The sequence below is a fragment of the Notothenia coriiceps genome, unplaced genomic scaffold, assembly GCF_000735185.1.
Source record: "Notothenia coriiceps isolate Sejong01 unplaced genomic scaffold, NC01 NC01_scaffold00037250, whole genome shotgun sequence".
NCBI lineage: Eukaryota > Metazoa > Chordata > Actinopteri > Perciformes > Nototheniidae > Notothenia > Notothenia coriiceps.
In genome coordinates this window covers 10,676,126-10,690,485 of record NW_011369951.1, presented here as the reverse complement: position 1 = coordinate 10,690,485, position 14,360 = coordinate 10,676,126, and the positions used below count along the sequence as shown (strand labels likewise).

At 42.6% G+C, this 14,360-nt stretch overlaps 1 protein-coding gene across 1 annotated transcript in view; it reads right to left on the bottom strand.

Annotated features, from left to right (window-relative positions):
* The window catches only part of LOC104967292 (mitogen-activated protein kinase kinase kinase 12-like), a 14,610-nt gene extending 593 nt beyond the window's left edge, over positions 1-14,017 (bottom strand). The window contains exons 1-13 of the mRNA XM_010796705.1: positions 13,700-14,017; positions 11,167-11,689; positions 9,704-9,887; positions 9,370-9,561; positions 8,738-8,896; positions 6,288-6,446; positions 5,966-6,074; positions 4,072-4,181; positions 3,783-3,899; positions 3,071-3,208; positions 1,901-2,612; positions 1,098-1,165; positions 364-664 (exon numbers count right to left, since the gene is read on the bottom strand). Coding sequence (XP_010795007.1) covers positions 364-664; positions 1,098-1,165; positions 1,901-2,612; positions 3,071-3,208; positions 3,783-3,899; positions 4,072-4,181; positions 5,966-6,074; positions 6,288-6,446; positions 8,738-8,896; positions 9,370-9,561; positions 9,704-9,887; positions 11,167-11,650 — 2,733 coding nt within the window. The 5' untranslated portion in view covers positions 11,651-11,689; positions 13,700-14,017. The remainder of the gene's footprint in view (positions 1-363; positions 665-1,097; positions 1,166-1,900; positions 2,613-3,070; positions 3,209-3,782; positions 3,900-4,071; positions 4,182-5,965; positions 6,075-6,287; positions 6,447-8,737; positions 8,897-9,369; positions 9,562-9,703; positions 9,888-11,166; positions 11,690-13,699) is intronic.
* Positions 14,018-14,360: the final 343 nt, after the last annotated feature.

Sequence of the window (14,360 nt, the reverse complement as noted above, 5' to 3'; positions counted from 1 at the left end):
GGGGGGGGGGGGGGGTTACCTTGGTTGGTTATTGGCTAATGGTTACACAAGCCAACAAATCGTTATGACATACGTAAATTGGCCAAAATCTGATCAGACAGGTTTTAAAATAAATGAATCAGGACAAAGAAAGTGAGCAAATCTTTTTCCCTGAAATGTTCAGAATATCTTTACACAGAGGGGACACATGTTTATGTATAAAAGACATGAAAAAGTGGATTTTGCATAATAGGTGACCTTTAAGGTTGGAACAGCAAAACCTTTTCACTACTACTACTACAAAAGCCGATTCTGACCTATTGCCTTCCTCTTTATATCAGACTATATTGTAAATTCTCATTGTATTCACGCTTTGCGGCCTACCTCAAAATTATGATCATTACTAGCCAGCTGGGTCTTGACTTGGCGAAGAATAGCTTCTTTCTCAGACATTCCGTCGGAGCCCAGCTGGGTCGGGTCGGACGGGTCGGCGGGGATCTCTGAGCCCTGGGAGAGCAGGTCATCGCTCTTGTCGTCCAGACGCTCGTCGGTGTTGGTGCTGACCACGTCCGGTGTGCCGCTGTGGGAGTGGTCCGTGGTGTTCCCCTCCTCACCGTCCGACACCGACAAGTTCTCTGAGCTGAAGGTGGACAGGGACTGGCACTTGGTCATGCTCAGGGGACGCCTGGGTTGAGAAAATGTAGAAAAGAGTACAACAACATATATATTTTAATATAATTATAACAATACAATACAAATTATGGTAAACCAAAAACACTGACCAACAGCATATTTAAACCTTCTTCAGAAAAATACTAAAAAGGAGGGTGTTAGTGTTAAACAATCACATAAATGTAATTATATGCTAAAATCTTAATCCTGTCTCTTAGGCTACATTTTCCATTACCTTATTGCTGAATATTTTACACTTGCATAATGTTTTTGCTAATTCACATACTATGTGTTACACAGGTTTCGTTGCTTATTCTGGCTTTAAAAATGTAATTTCTGATATGTTTTAGGAAGAGTAACTTGTGAATTTTGTATGGAGGCACAGATGGAAATCTTAAAATAGTAGGTCTTCGATTATGACATTCAATGTGTTTAACAACTCTTACCGTCTCCTTGGCAACTCCACTTCACTGTCCACTTCTCCTTCCTCTTCCTCTGATGACACTCCACGTCTCTGTGGAGAAAATTAACCGCATGTATGAAACTCTGGTGTTTTCATGTTTCAATTCACATTTATCTCCCTCATTCTTGCTAATATCCCTGAGCCATCTGGTAGGATATGACCCTGATGACACCCTGATGACACCCTGGGTACAAACTGCACAGTGCCACTTTCAGTAAAGCCAAAGTGACTGACAGTTTCGGGATGAATGAATCATCAGTCTTTTTACTACTTCTACATATTTATCACACATAATTAATTTGTGAAACATACAAACACCCGTAGCTTATGCATATTAAACCAGAAGTGGAATTAGCAACGGACAAATGCTCAGGAAGCAATAATTAACCACTTTAATTAAATCCTTGCATCCTATTTAGTGGGTTTTTTCAGTGTTATCTTTATTTGCAACATGGCATCTATAAAAGAAAAAAAAAGGATTGTAATAAATAGAGACAAGATCATTATTTTGGCCGACTAGAATCAAAATGTTTTTATATTATCTGGACTTCATCAGTGTCAGTCATCATAGCATAGCACCTCTAATGATGCTGCTCTGTACCCGTGAAGCAGTCAAGAGACAATAAGAAAAGGGAAATGTTTTGTCTTATGTGGCAACAAATGAAATCCTAATGTCACCAATGCCTCTCACTGCCGATTAATCTTTGCCCCCTTAAAAAGATTCAGGGCTAGCTCACACTAAGACATCACTCTGTCCAACTGCATCCTCAGACAATGCCTGCTCACCTGACTGCGTGTGACGGCTGCCCTGTAAAGCAGTGCTGCAGGAGTGAGGCGTTGACTTCTGGGTGAGCGTGTGATCACTGTCCCTTCTTCCTTTTCCTCACCCTCGTGCGAAACCCGGGGGTTCCCGAGCACGGACGCCCTCCCCGCCGCGGCCCCCCTGCCACATGGTGACTCGGGGCTACTGGAAAAAGGGATGGAAGCTGCATCCTCGCTGGGCGTGTCACTGCGTGGAGGGGTTCCTGCCAGGTCATCAGTCCCTAGACCCACATCCGGCCCCTCCTCAGTCCCTTCAGTCCTTCTGCTCTCCCCCAGCCCGGCTGAGGCGCTCTGGCTGCCCACTCTGTCCAGCCCCGTCCGGACCTGGCCCTTCCTCCGGTCCTCAGCCTCCATCGTGGTTGAAATGAGGTCCGGGCTTGAGGAGTACATCTTCTTGAGCAGCAGGTCATGCTGCAGCCCCCTGAGAGCTGCACTGGGGTCTAAGTGCTGCTTGCTGCTAGGCACAGATGAGGTGCAGTTGACCATGGCTAATGAAGAGGAGAGAGTGGCTTTCAGCTGAGCCAAGTCCCCGCTGCTGCCTTTCCCGGCTTTCCTGTAGCGGGGCTTTCCTCGCCGTGAGCGACCGGGCGAGGTGGAGCCCTTGTTGGGGATCGTAACCTGCGTCATGGAAGAGTCCAGTTTGGGGAGGATGACCTCTGACTTTAATAGGTCAGGCCTGAAAAGGACAGGAACAGAATAATACATTTAAAAAGGGAGATCCAGATACATGGAAGGATAGGGGTGGTAGTATTCTGAATGTCTGTTATTGTTAAAACATTTCCTTAGTTATTACTTTCCATCTCACCCAACCTGTCTGTGGCCCCAAATCCCTACAATATATGCAAATACTAAATACTTATGTAAAACAGCAGGAAACAGTAGTTTTTTTGAAAACATTAATTAAATAGCGGTACATTATGTGTTTGTTGACTTTTTAAACTGTGTAATTACTGCATGCATTTCACACATTTGAATGGTGGGATTTAAATAGTTTCTGGACAATGAAGGTGTAGAGGCACAAAAGAATAATCAATGACCCACTTTGTATACAGACAGCAGGATCAATGTATTGTCTTGGGGTTAACATAATATTCAAGAGACTATGGTGGCTTCAGAAACTCCCCGGTGTCTCACCTCTTGCTGTGAGAGGGCAGCTTCTGCGGTACGTTGCGTTTCTTCATGAGCTTCTCCATGGAGTTGGAGGAGGCCGACTGTCTGGAGCTCTGGTGCTTGAAGCAGCCCGGGTACTTCTTGTCTAGTGACTGCTCCCTCCTGATTCAAACACAAAGCCAATGCTTGTTAAATGGATGGCAATGGATACTCAGCAGGGCATAATAATAATAGAGCACTTTGTTACATGCAGTGGCCCTGTGTGGCTGGACGTAATGGCCCTTCACTGCACATTACAGATGACCTTTCCCAGCTCTTTCATTACAAAACACTGCTTAACCAAGTGGATAAAGCTATTCGTACAAATAATTTCAATATGAACAACCCTAGTTTTCCTATTGTGAAAAAATGACTACAGTGTACTGCCATTGGTTTATGTGATTTCTAAACAATAACTTTGGCTATACTTAAGAAAGTGATCACAGTGCAACCTGACAAAACAATGTATTGTCCAGATAAGGAAAACTGATAGAGGCCTATAAACACTGCTTTTTGTTATAACTATATTTTGAGTATTTCAAAGCATTTTGTAGAGAATGGATTCACTTTGACATTAAAGGGTCAAAAGCCCCATTAAATTCACTTTGATTCAATGCCCTGAAACAATCAAACATAAAAACCTCCAAGGCGATGAATACGTTTTATAGGCCCTATAAATTGATGGCAGTTTTCATACTTGTGCAGTTCTTTCTCTTTGATCTCCAGCTGCAGCATGATGGCGTTGAGCTCCATGTAGAGATTGTTGGCTCTCTCCAATTTCCTCTCATAGTGCTCCCGGATGTCCAGGGCATGTCTGTGTGGAGAGGAAAATGTGGAGAAAGATTTTAATGCAAAGAAAACAGAAGTATGGAGTTTTAAATAGTTAGCTTTTGCTTATGACTTTGTAAGTGGTATATATATCTCAACATCTGTATTCCTCTTTAGAAGTTCATCCTCTTTCCATTTACTGTTATTCTTTTGCTAACCTGAGTTCTTCTCTGCGTCGTTTGATCAGCTCCTCGTCCAGCCTGTGAATACACGTCCCCTCAGACTTGATCTGCTCAAAGTGGTGCCTCACCTCGTCTCTCCACGCCACCTGGTGAAGCACATACACACATGCATCAGAGCAGGTATCGAATATTGCACTATTACAGGTACAAAAACACATAGAACGGGTCAGATGAATGTTAAACCACGACTTATATTACTGTTCACGCCACAAATGCTATGATTAATATTTCTACTACCAGTTCTGTATTTACCATCACCATGTAGCTGCTTGGGGAAATACAGCAGGACACCAAGCAAGTGCCTGCTTCATCTTAAATCTAGATAATGTATTTCTGCAGCTTGATCTTTCCAGCTGCTACACTTTCGGATCATCTGGTTCTAATTGCTATAGTGATAATAAAATAAGACTTTAGTTGAGTACAAATATTTAAAAAAACAACATAAATAATGAGAATACATTTTATCGCACTCTCATCTAGTAAAAAAGCTCTTAATTTGCAGAGCGATTAAGGGTTTGTGTATCATTGATAACAAAACCATTAAGCTGTCAGATGATGATGAATACAAAGGGAAAGTGAACATGAACTGATGTGACATGAGCACCAAAAAGATGCAGTGTGAGCATCTTCTTGTACAAAGTAGAGCGTGGCAGCTGTTATCTGATACCTGTCATATCAAAGGACAAAAGAAGTCTGATCTACGAGTGTGTGCACGTACATGCGTGTGCCACATGTGTGTGCGTGTGCCACATGTGTGTGTTTCTATCCGTGCATGACTGATGCTCTTGTTATTAAGCTAATGGACTCGTGTGCGCACTCTTCCATGTCTCCAGTCCCCTCGTTCTCCTCTCTCTTTGCTCTCTGCGCCCTACCATTAAAGCAATCAATACACTCCAGCAGCAAATACTTCTTTCTAACGTCACAAGAAGAATCCATTATGGGACAGAGAGGAGAGAATCTGGGCAGGGTTGAAGCAGGGGGGGAAGGGGCACAGGGAGAAATAAAGGATCAAAGATAAGTGGAGAGAGCGAAAGAGGTTTGTATTTTGCATCGTAAGATATAAAAAGGAGGAGGAGGAGGAGGAGGCAATGGGGAGCTGCTAGCAGGAAATTAAATCATATTCATTTTGTGTGTTTCTGTGCACCAGTGTGTCTAATGCTCGGGTTATAAATGGATCTGAGGCTCTGCATGGCTGAGTAAAGACACATCTTCCACACAATTATACTTTGCTCTTGTCCTTCATTTGTTTGGGTTTGCATTGGTCTGACATATTTGTCATTACCTTCCCATCCCCCACCCTGTCAGAGACACACCCTCCTTCCACATCACGGAGACCTTCACCATCGTGCTTTCATATGATGGGAGGTCGAAAAAGGCTTCACGTGTGACAAAGAACAAAGACCAAGATGCCCACAATATTATGTTGTGATTGAAAGGACAGGTGTTATTAGTGTGGTCCCGAGGGGCCCGGGCCCCCGGTGCCGCTGCAGCGCTGCTGGTTACTGCAGCGGATTGGAAACAAATGGTAGTTGTTTTACAGCAAAATGACTATTGGAGATATTGGCTGCTGTTGATAGGGGGTTGGCTATTATGAGAAACGGAGCTCATGTGCACCTCATCTGATGTCTACTTATTTGGAAAAGAATACTGTGACCTGAGAAAATGAGTATCACGATTATATTTACCCTAAATTGTACAGCGTCTGAGATAGTAAAGAGCTGTTTTCTTCCATTTGCTATTTCTCTCTATTTTCTCTTCATTGTCTAAACAGCTACTGATAAAAACATAAAAAAACAAAAATGGCAAATTTCACTCGTGAATTGGACATCAAGTTCAGTTGGGACTGTTTGAAGACATAAAAGAAGCTTACCTGAGTTTGGAAGTAGGTTTCTTGGGGAGTCGATAGGATATCTGCGGAAGCAATGTCCAGATGCAGGAGAATCTGTCGGAAGGAGGGCCTGTTTCTTGGCTTGCAGTTCCTGTGGACAATTTGGACAAATGTTTGGTCAGAAATGCAAGAAACATTTCCTTTTCTTGCTTAAGAGAAAGAGTTACTTCTATTTTAAATGTATCTTCTCTTTTGCCTTTCCCAAATGACTTCTTTCAGCCTTCTTAAAACTCCAAACTCCCCCCCCCAGCTCTCTTTTGCCTCCTCCCTCCTCCCTCCTCCTCCCTCCTGCCCCCCCACTCACCAGCATTGCCTGAGGAGCAGTTTGAAGCTTTCTGGACAGCTATCCGGTACAGGCAGATGGAGACTGTTGTTGCCCACTCCCCAGATGATAGCGGAGGAGTCCACGTCCTTATAGGGCACCTCTCCTGTCAGCATCTCCCACAGCACCACGCCAAATGACCTGCACAGAGATGGGGAACATTTACTTTCAGACACATTGATAAAAGATGGGAAGTGAACTATAAGGAAACGTGACTGAAATGTCACACTTAACTTTGTAAAAAGAAATCAGCAGATTCAGATTTTATAAGATGTGCTAGATTTGATGGATAATGTATCAGTGTAAGAAAATGTGTTATTTATAATTTTTCATCAGTGTGGTATGAAAAGGTTTGGCACTGATAACAGTTTTGAACCACTGGAATAATGGCGAATTGCTTAACAGCTTCACTGGTATTAGCCAAAATAACAGGTTATTCCCAGTTCAAAGTAATTGGTCAAATATAGTGTAATATTTGGTGTTAAATGTATTTAAATTGAATTTGAATGCTTGATTTTACTACAGTTCTGTGTTGTTAATTGATGAGCTTCATTTCTACCTCACTTCGCTCAGAGAGGGGGAAGGAAGCTGGCCCAATGGGACGGTAACCAAGGAAAGTCTGTTGCTGGTGACTCCCTGAGTTGGCATGGTGACAGTATCCAAGGTGCCATTAGCATCACACGCAGCATTGAGGATATGTGTGAGGTTGTGTTTACATGTGTATTTTTAGAGTCTGTCCATCTCCTAGTTTATGATTCATGATATCAATGCACAAGAAGAGACACTTGATTTCAAGGCATTGCATGAAATGGTTTCACCATCTGGTTAAATATGATCTTTTAGTTAGATGACTTATTTCTACACAGCGCAATGTCATTAAGTAAAGTTATTAATTGACCATTTGTCAATTCAGTCTCAAAGTAGCAACACAAACATTTAATAATAAGCCATTGCATAAAAAAGTGATGCAGTGGACTTAAAATACAGTCTATATGCACTCCATGTGTGTTTTCTTCTGAAACACTTTTCTGTCAGTGGCTCTGAGATGAAAGACCTGGGGACCCTTTTGGAAATCTTTTCATTTCACCTAAACAACACATGAAAATTAATACTTCATGAAACTGGCTTCTTCTTTTTCTAGATATTGTGCCTTAAACATTGTCTAGATAATCAGGGGTTGGGGTGGTAAGTCCGTCTCACTTTAATACTGCCATCATTTCCATAGATTTTGTTTATATGAAAATTACAATAAAAAGATGATAAAAAAAAATATGGGAAATAAAAATCACCACATTTTGTTTTGTTGTCGGTTTTTACCTATTTAAATAGCTATGGAAATAATTTGGTTTAATCATTTAATCCACAGGCCTACTGACTACATAACCAAGTGAAACTCATTTTTTGCTTTGATATCATTATTTTACAATGCAGCGTTTGACTGAAGACAGTGAGGGTGCAATTGTGTCGGCCTTTGTCCCTGAGAAACAGTATCTACCATTTTCTTACGATGTTGTTTCTTTGGGTGATTTATAATTAATTATGCCAGTACCATATACAGGCTTGAGATTATAGCATTGTGTCTTCTTTTAATCTTTTGATTAAGGATAATTTCTCTTTCTATTAATTGTGTGTTCATGTGTTTGTTAGCAGGTTGCTGAATTCACATAGCCTTGCAGGGGCAAATATTGTTGAAATGTTTAATTGTGTGATGTTAGTTTTTATCGCCATAAAATGTGATTATGTTCAATTCTACCTGTGGCTATCTTAGTCCTTATATGATATATTCAGACGTAGTAGGCGGAGTATGAGTTGTGTAGATGTCAAATAATGTTAGAACAAAACTGAATACATACAACATACGTCTTTCCCACATCTTTCTCTGACTCACTCTTTTCATGGCATGTACTTCCAAATCATTTACATAAGTTTAAACAAAACCGTACAGTATACACTCATGCTTGGCTTTCTTTCCACACGAAAAGCTTTTTAATCCTATTTTCACTCTCCTGCTAATGCACTGCTGGCCCTGGGCCAAACCATCCGCAGGCTTGGAAGGTTATTGCAGCCTCTCCTGAGCACTGCAGCATCTGGCAAATCAATTATTAAATTAGCCAGCGTTCCTTTCAGGACGGAGAGGAAGAGTGATGGAGGGATGTAGGGAGAGAGAGGGGGAGAATGTACTGGGGGAGATCAGGGTTTTACACAGGGCAACCCATCAGATGTGGCCGAGGCCATATAGAATTTCATGTAATGAGATATTGTACATAATACTCAATAGATTTTCTGGAAATACGATCCTGCTCTCTGTACTGTAGTAGGCTGTCCCTAATGAGATTTTATGTTGATTTTATGACAGATAAGACAAATCATAAGGGCAAATTGCAGAGGTTCACCAGTGCAAGAGGACAGTGTAAAAGGGTTATGACACCTACCAAATATCCACTTTCTCTGAGACGGGTTCGTTGCGTATGACCTCAGGAGCCATCCAGGCCACCGTACCGGCAAAGGACATCTTGGTGCTCTTGTCACTGAGCTCCTTGGACGTGCCGAAATCAGAGATCTTCACAGAGTCATCATAAGTGATCAGCATGCTGGAAGGAAACATTAGACGTCAAGTCAGTTCATTCATTGAAATCAAAAATGTTAACTTCATGTAAACTAGTTTAAACCAATCATTGGGCCAATCAGTTTTTTTTTTTAAATATATGACCAGTGATGTGGCAGTTCAGGCCTTGAAAAGTTACAAATTTGACCATTAATAATACCATCAAAATGTAGCCAATAAATGTATTGCTGTCATGCTATGATTCCCAACCTTGGGGGTCTGGTTCTGGGGGTTTGGGAGATTATCAAAATGATAGAAGTCATTTCCTGTATTCTTTGCTTTTACTTATAAAATAGATGTTTTAATCTCTTCAGGCCTCTAAAAAGTATAAACAAGCTAAACCATCTAAGTTAGAGCTATGCTTGAATTGTAACCAGAGACTTGTTTGCTTTATTATTTACAGTTGAATTACAGAGCTGTAACCACATGATTACTTTTCACCAGGTCTACAAAACTCACTTTGGTGACTTGAGGTCTCTGTGGATGATCTTGTGGAGGTGAAGATAGTTCATGCCCCCAGCGATGCCCATGGCCCAGTCCATGAGCAGGGAGGGATGGATCTTCCTGCCTGCTCTCAGCACCTCGTACAGCTGGCCCTGTGCACAGTACTCCATGATGATGCAGTAACATGGAGCCTGGGTACAAATACCTCTGCGAGTGTAGAGAAGCATGTACAGTTTGTTAAGACAGAACATATTAGACTTGCTTGATAGTGATTAATTGGAAACTTGTAACTTTAAAGTTATTTGGGGTATTTGAATGTGTTTTCTATGAACTGATTATTTCCACTAACTTGAAAGTGATAATGTTGGGATGTTTGAGCTTGCGCAGGTTCTTGATGTCGGTCTCTTTGATGTTCCGCACTTTCTTTACAGCCACTTCCTGTCCGTACAGTTTTCCCAGAAAGACGGCACCCTGGGCTCCGCTGCCAACCCACTGCAGGTCAGAAATCTCCTCGAATGGGATCTCCCATGCCTCTGAGATAGGGGAAAAGCAGTTAGTGAGTTTGTTGGTGTAGTAACATGTCTAATATGGAAAGGGAACAGAGCAACAACTGTTATATTAACCTGCTGAGATTACTGGTCATTTTTCTCTGCAAAGTCATATTCTGCATCAATCTTGTCATCTCGATCTCATCAAGAAAATAAATGTCCCTTATACTAAAATAAAAAACTATTATTTTAAATTGTCAACATGGATAAAATGTAGACAAAACAAGCTCGTGTTTTGTTTAGTTGTTGTATACATACAACATCTGTACCACAAACTAGAACAATGAAAGCAAGACTGAAAAAAAAACGTTATGCCCCAAAGTCTGTCTGTAAAACTAAAGCTAGTAGCAAGAAGCACACCACAGAGAGAGTGGATGAGTTAGACTTGTAACAGTAAAACCAGCTGTAAGCCGAGTTGATATCTTTTTCGGTTGTTGAACCTCACCTTAACCTAAGACTCAGGGTGTGCAGGCAGACCGAGAGGGAGCTATAATCTCCGGTGGGTAATTCTCCCTCAGCCTGCTAAATCCTGCTTAGTGCCATTGTGGGGCTGACGCAAAACAGGGGTCCAACGCTCAGGAGGGGGGGAGGATTTGAAAGCCTAATGTGGATGTACGCTGAATAGGAAGGTGGAGGGGTAGTGATGGTGGAGGTAGCTCTGCTTGTGTGTGTGTGTGTGTGTGTGTGTGTGTGTGTGTGTGTGTGTGTGTGTGTGTGTGTGTGTGTGTGTGTGTGTGTGTGTGTGTGTGTGTGTGTGTGTGTGTCAGGCTTGCGTTAATAGAGATGAGAGGCACAGGGTCAGAGCGTGGCCATGCATAATTCATGGAGCAGATTTGGCAGAGGAGTCCCGGGGGAGATCTGCGCTATTGTAGTGGATGCAGACATAAACAACACAGCGTCACAGGGAGCTAGTTTGATTGGGGGGTGGTAGTGTGGAGAAGGTGGGGTGGGCATAAGCAGGGGATGGGGGGAAATATCAGGGGGAAATAAGCCCTTTGCAGCTTTGATAGAGTCTCTCTCGTGCTTCAGCTCTTACACGTCAAGGAAAGTGTTTGTTTACAACATGGCCTTTGTGGGAGTCATTTCTCTACCAACTGGTTAATGTAATTAAACCGGGGGATAAGATCCTTTAATTAGCATATCAAAGCTCCACACAGGAATCTAATGGGAGCTGCTGCTTGCTTTTATTAGAAAAGTATAACAACCATCATTATCAGTGTGTGGGGATGTGTTGTGTGTTTCTATTAACATGGATTTGACTTACCATCCAGGCCGTGTTTGTGCTCTGTGGAGTACGCTTTGCCGATCATAGTCCAGACAGGCCGCAGACACCCAAACAACCCTTCTAGAAACCCTCCGGTAGACTGGCACTGTAGCCTGGCAACACCGGCCTGGTTCCTGACCGCACTGCCCTCCATCTCCTGCCCCTCTCCCTCCGTCCTTCCTGGACTCCTGTCATGCTCGTGGAGCTTCAGCACGCTGTTGGCAAAGTGCTCCTGTTGTTCCTCGCCTGGTGTCTGGTTGTGGCCCGTGCTCTGGCCCTCTCCCCCTCCACCCTCCGGCTCTACAGCTCTTCCGGTGTCCATAGATAGGACGTTACGAATGACACACTGGGTCGGGGTAAGGTCCATTTCTGGGGTGCAGGGTGTTTCAGCATCGAAGCGACAATAGGATGGAGGATCAGAGAGGGGTGTGTTGAAGCCGGAGAGAGAAGGAGAGGGAGCACGAGATTCGTGAAGAAGCGCCATGACGCTTTAGGTCACAAGAAGAACGAAATAACTGGGAGCCTAACATGGAGAGAGGAAGGGAGAAAAAAAAAAAGGGGGGGGGGGAAATTGTTATAAACAAAATAAAAGTAAACATCCTTTTTTTACTCCCTGGCAGCCATAAAAGCAGATTCAGCTAAGTATTGAGTTTGTCACCTCTGGAAGGTATTTATTTGGCCTCCTGTAAGAAGGACCTTCAATGATAATACATTGTGAGTTGAAGAGGAACTCAAGTTATGTACCCCCACAAGCCCCACTGAACTCCGTAGCACTGAAAAAGGCGGGATGACAAGAAGCCACACCTCCCTGAAGCTGTGATCAATATCAAATAAACGCACATTTATAGTATACTGTTTTTGTTTTGTTGTATCACCCAGTTATTTGCAGCTTTTTATAAAGAACATGTAAGAGTCAGGAAGTCAACAGTGAACAACACACATAAACCATTCATCATCAGCATAGATGAGTAATATCATGAAGCAAATATCACACATATTTATTCGTAAAAATAAGTAACAATCAAAAGTGACATTAAATTGCCTTTTTTTAAAGGAAAAAAGGGTGAAAATGAGAGTACAGTGGTTGTCAGGGCATGTGCCCAATAATCAGAGCAATGATATTAACTTATGAGTCATGATGTCTGAAATCTGATGGTATCAAATCAATATAGAGTGTGAAACATGATTCAGAACATGTGGATAAAAGACGAAAAAGCAGCCTGTCTGGATCATAAATCAGAGAAAGCCTTAGTTCAGCACTACACTTGATAAAGTGCACAGCAAATCATTTAAAACCCCCTCTTTAACTTGGCAACCTTATAGGTGCTGCAGCATTGCAGTATCTCAATTAGGTAATTTCCTTACACATTACAGAATATGACAGTATGAATTGCTTTAGGTTTTTCATGTTCATGATTTACAAACGTAGTGCTGTAAAGGTAGAATGGGGCCTCAGCTGGTTATTTACATCCTGGAGCAACATCACTGGTGTATTAAAATGGATGAGATCAAATGACGCCTGTATAATAACGAGAGAGCTCTGCAAGCCTCTTCAAAGCTTGTCATTTCTCCAAGGACAAAAGCATATACACGCTCAGTGGAGAATGAAAACGCATTATTTCTTGTTAGGGCCTTTTTAAGTGATCCACTCCTTCTCTGCTTTCACTGAAAAGCACCAACTAGGTGACAAGCTTAACCTGCTTTGTAAAATAATGAAACAATTCAAAACCTTTATCAGTATCATCATTCTTTTGTACGGCATATTATGAAGATTTTTAACATGAAACTGGATCAGTTTCCATGTTTTCATCTAGTCGTTGTGAGGAGTATCTTACATTTGCTTTCCATGTCTTATGCCAGTTTGAATGTCAATTTGAGCTAAATTACCAAGCCTAAATGTATTAACATGCCATTAAGATATTGACCATCCATAGTGGGACATCTCACAATTATCCTGAAATCTAATTTATCAGCCATCATCCCTGAATCTACGACCTTCATCTGTACATAAGCATCAATTATTCATAGTATATGGAAAGATAAATCATGTATAGTCCAAAACAAGACGGACACAGCCTGTAGTTGCCTACGCGGCAGCAACCATAAAGCTGAAAGTCATTATAATTTTCTACGGAGAGGAAAAAAACGGAACCACTGAGACACATCTGGTGTCTGAAATATGGAATAATCATTCACATCCGACTGATCCAGTCAGCTAATAGTCCTGCTCCGGCTCTCACTTGATTTATTTGGAGGTATCAGCTGCGGAGCTTGAAGGAGGCTACGCTCTGTTACAGGCCGGTGCATTGTGGATGTGTGTTGTGCGCATCACCGCTTCTCCACGCACCCCCTGCTGCGGTGCACCAGTGGAGCATTATTGACAGGCAAACAAGCAATTCCAGTTTAAACTAGAATAATAAAAAAGCACAGTATGTATTATTTCGAGATTATAACACGGTGCAGATGACCTCCATTCTCCTTGTACCTGTTTTTCACGCCGACTGCCAATGTAAAACCAAAAAACGTGTCCTACCTCAGTGCCGACAGCTGAAGTCCATCGCTGGAGAATGCAAACGCGTATTCCAATTGAAAGATTAAGTCTAATAACAATCACGAAATATGTCTCCCTTTCTCGGGGTTTGTCAGCATCTACGCTCACTCCTCCTCCTTCTCCGTGCATCCACCGAGATTTCTCCGCCCTGGACGACTGGAAACGAGCGTCTTCTGCTGCGTCTATCCCAGTGAGCGTTAAACACAGCTCCGCTCCCCTAGGTTCGCTTGTTTTCCTGCTGCTTTCCCTCCTCCTCCTTTTCCGTTCTGCTCTGAGGATGTGATCTGCGCACACTCGAGGAATTTATACGGCCTATCTCACCTATAGTAAACACGACTGTGGAGGAGAGGAGGATGGGAGGGATGCAGTGTGTTGGTGTCCTCCTATCAGGGATCAAATGTGCTGTGACGGGCGAGAGACGCGGGACAACCGCAGGTAAAGGGGTTTAAGAGCGACTGAGGCTCTTAGGCTGAGAGGTAGGGGGTCAGCCGGTGAGTGAGGTGATCAAAATGATGTCATCCACAAAGCATGCAGCATTTGACTGGACAGCCCCATGTAAATCCCTTCAAACCCTATTAACGCCGTCTGTATCGAGTGTAATTGGTGCATAATCTGTGAGCTCTATCCCGTCTGCCACAGAGGG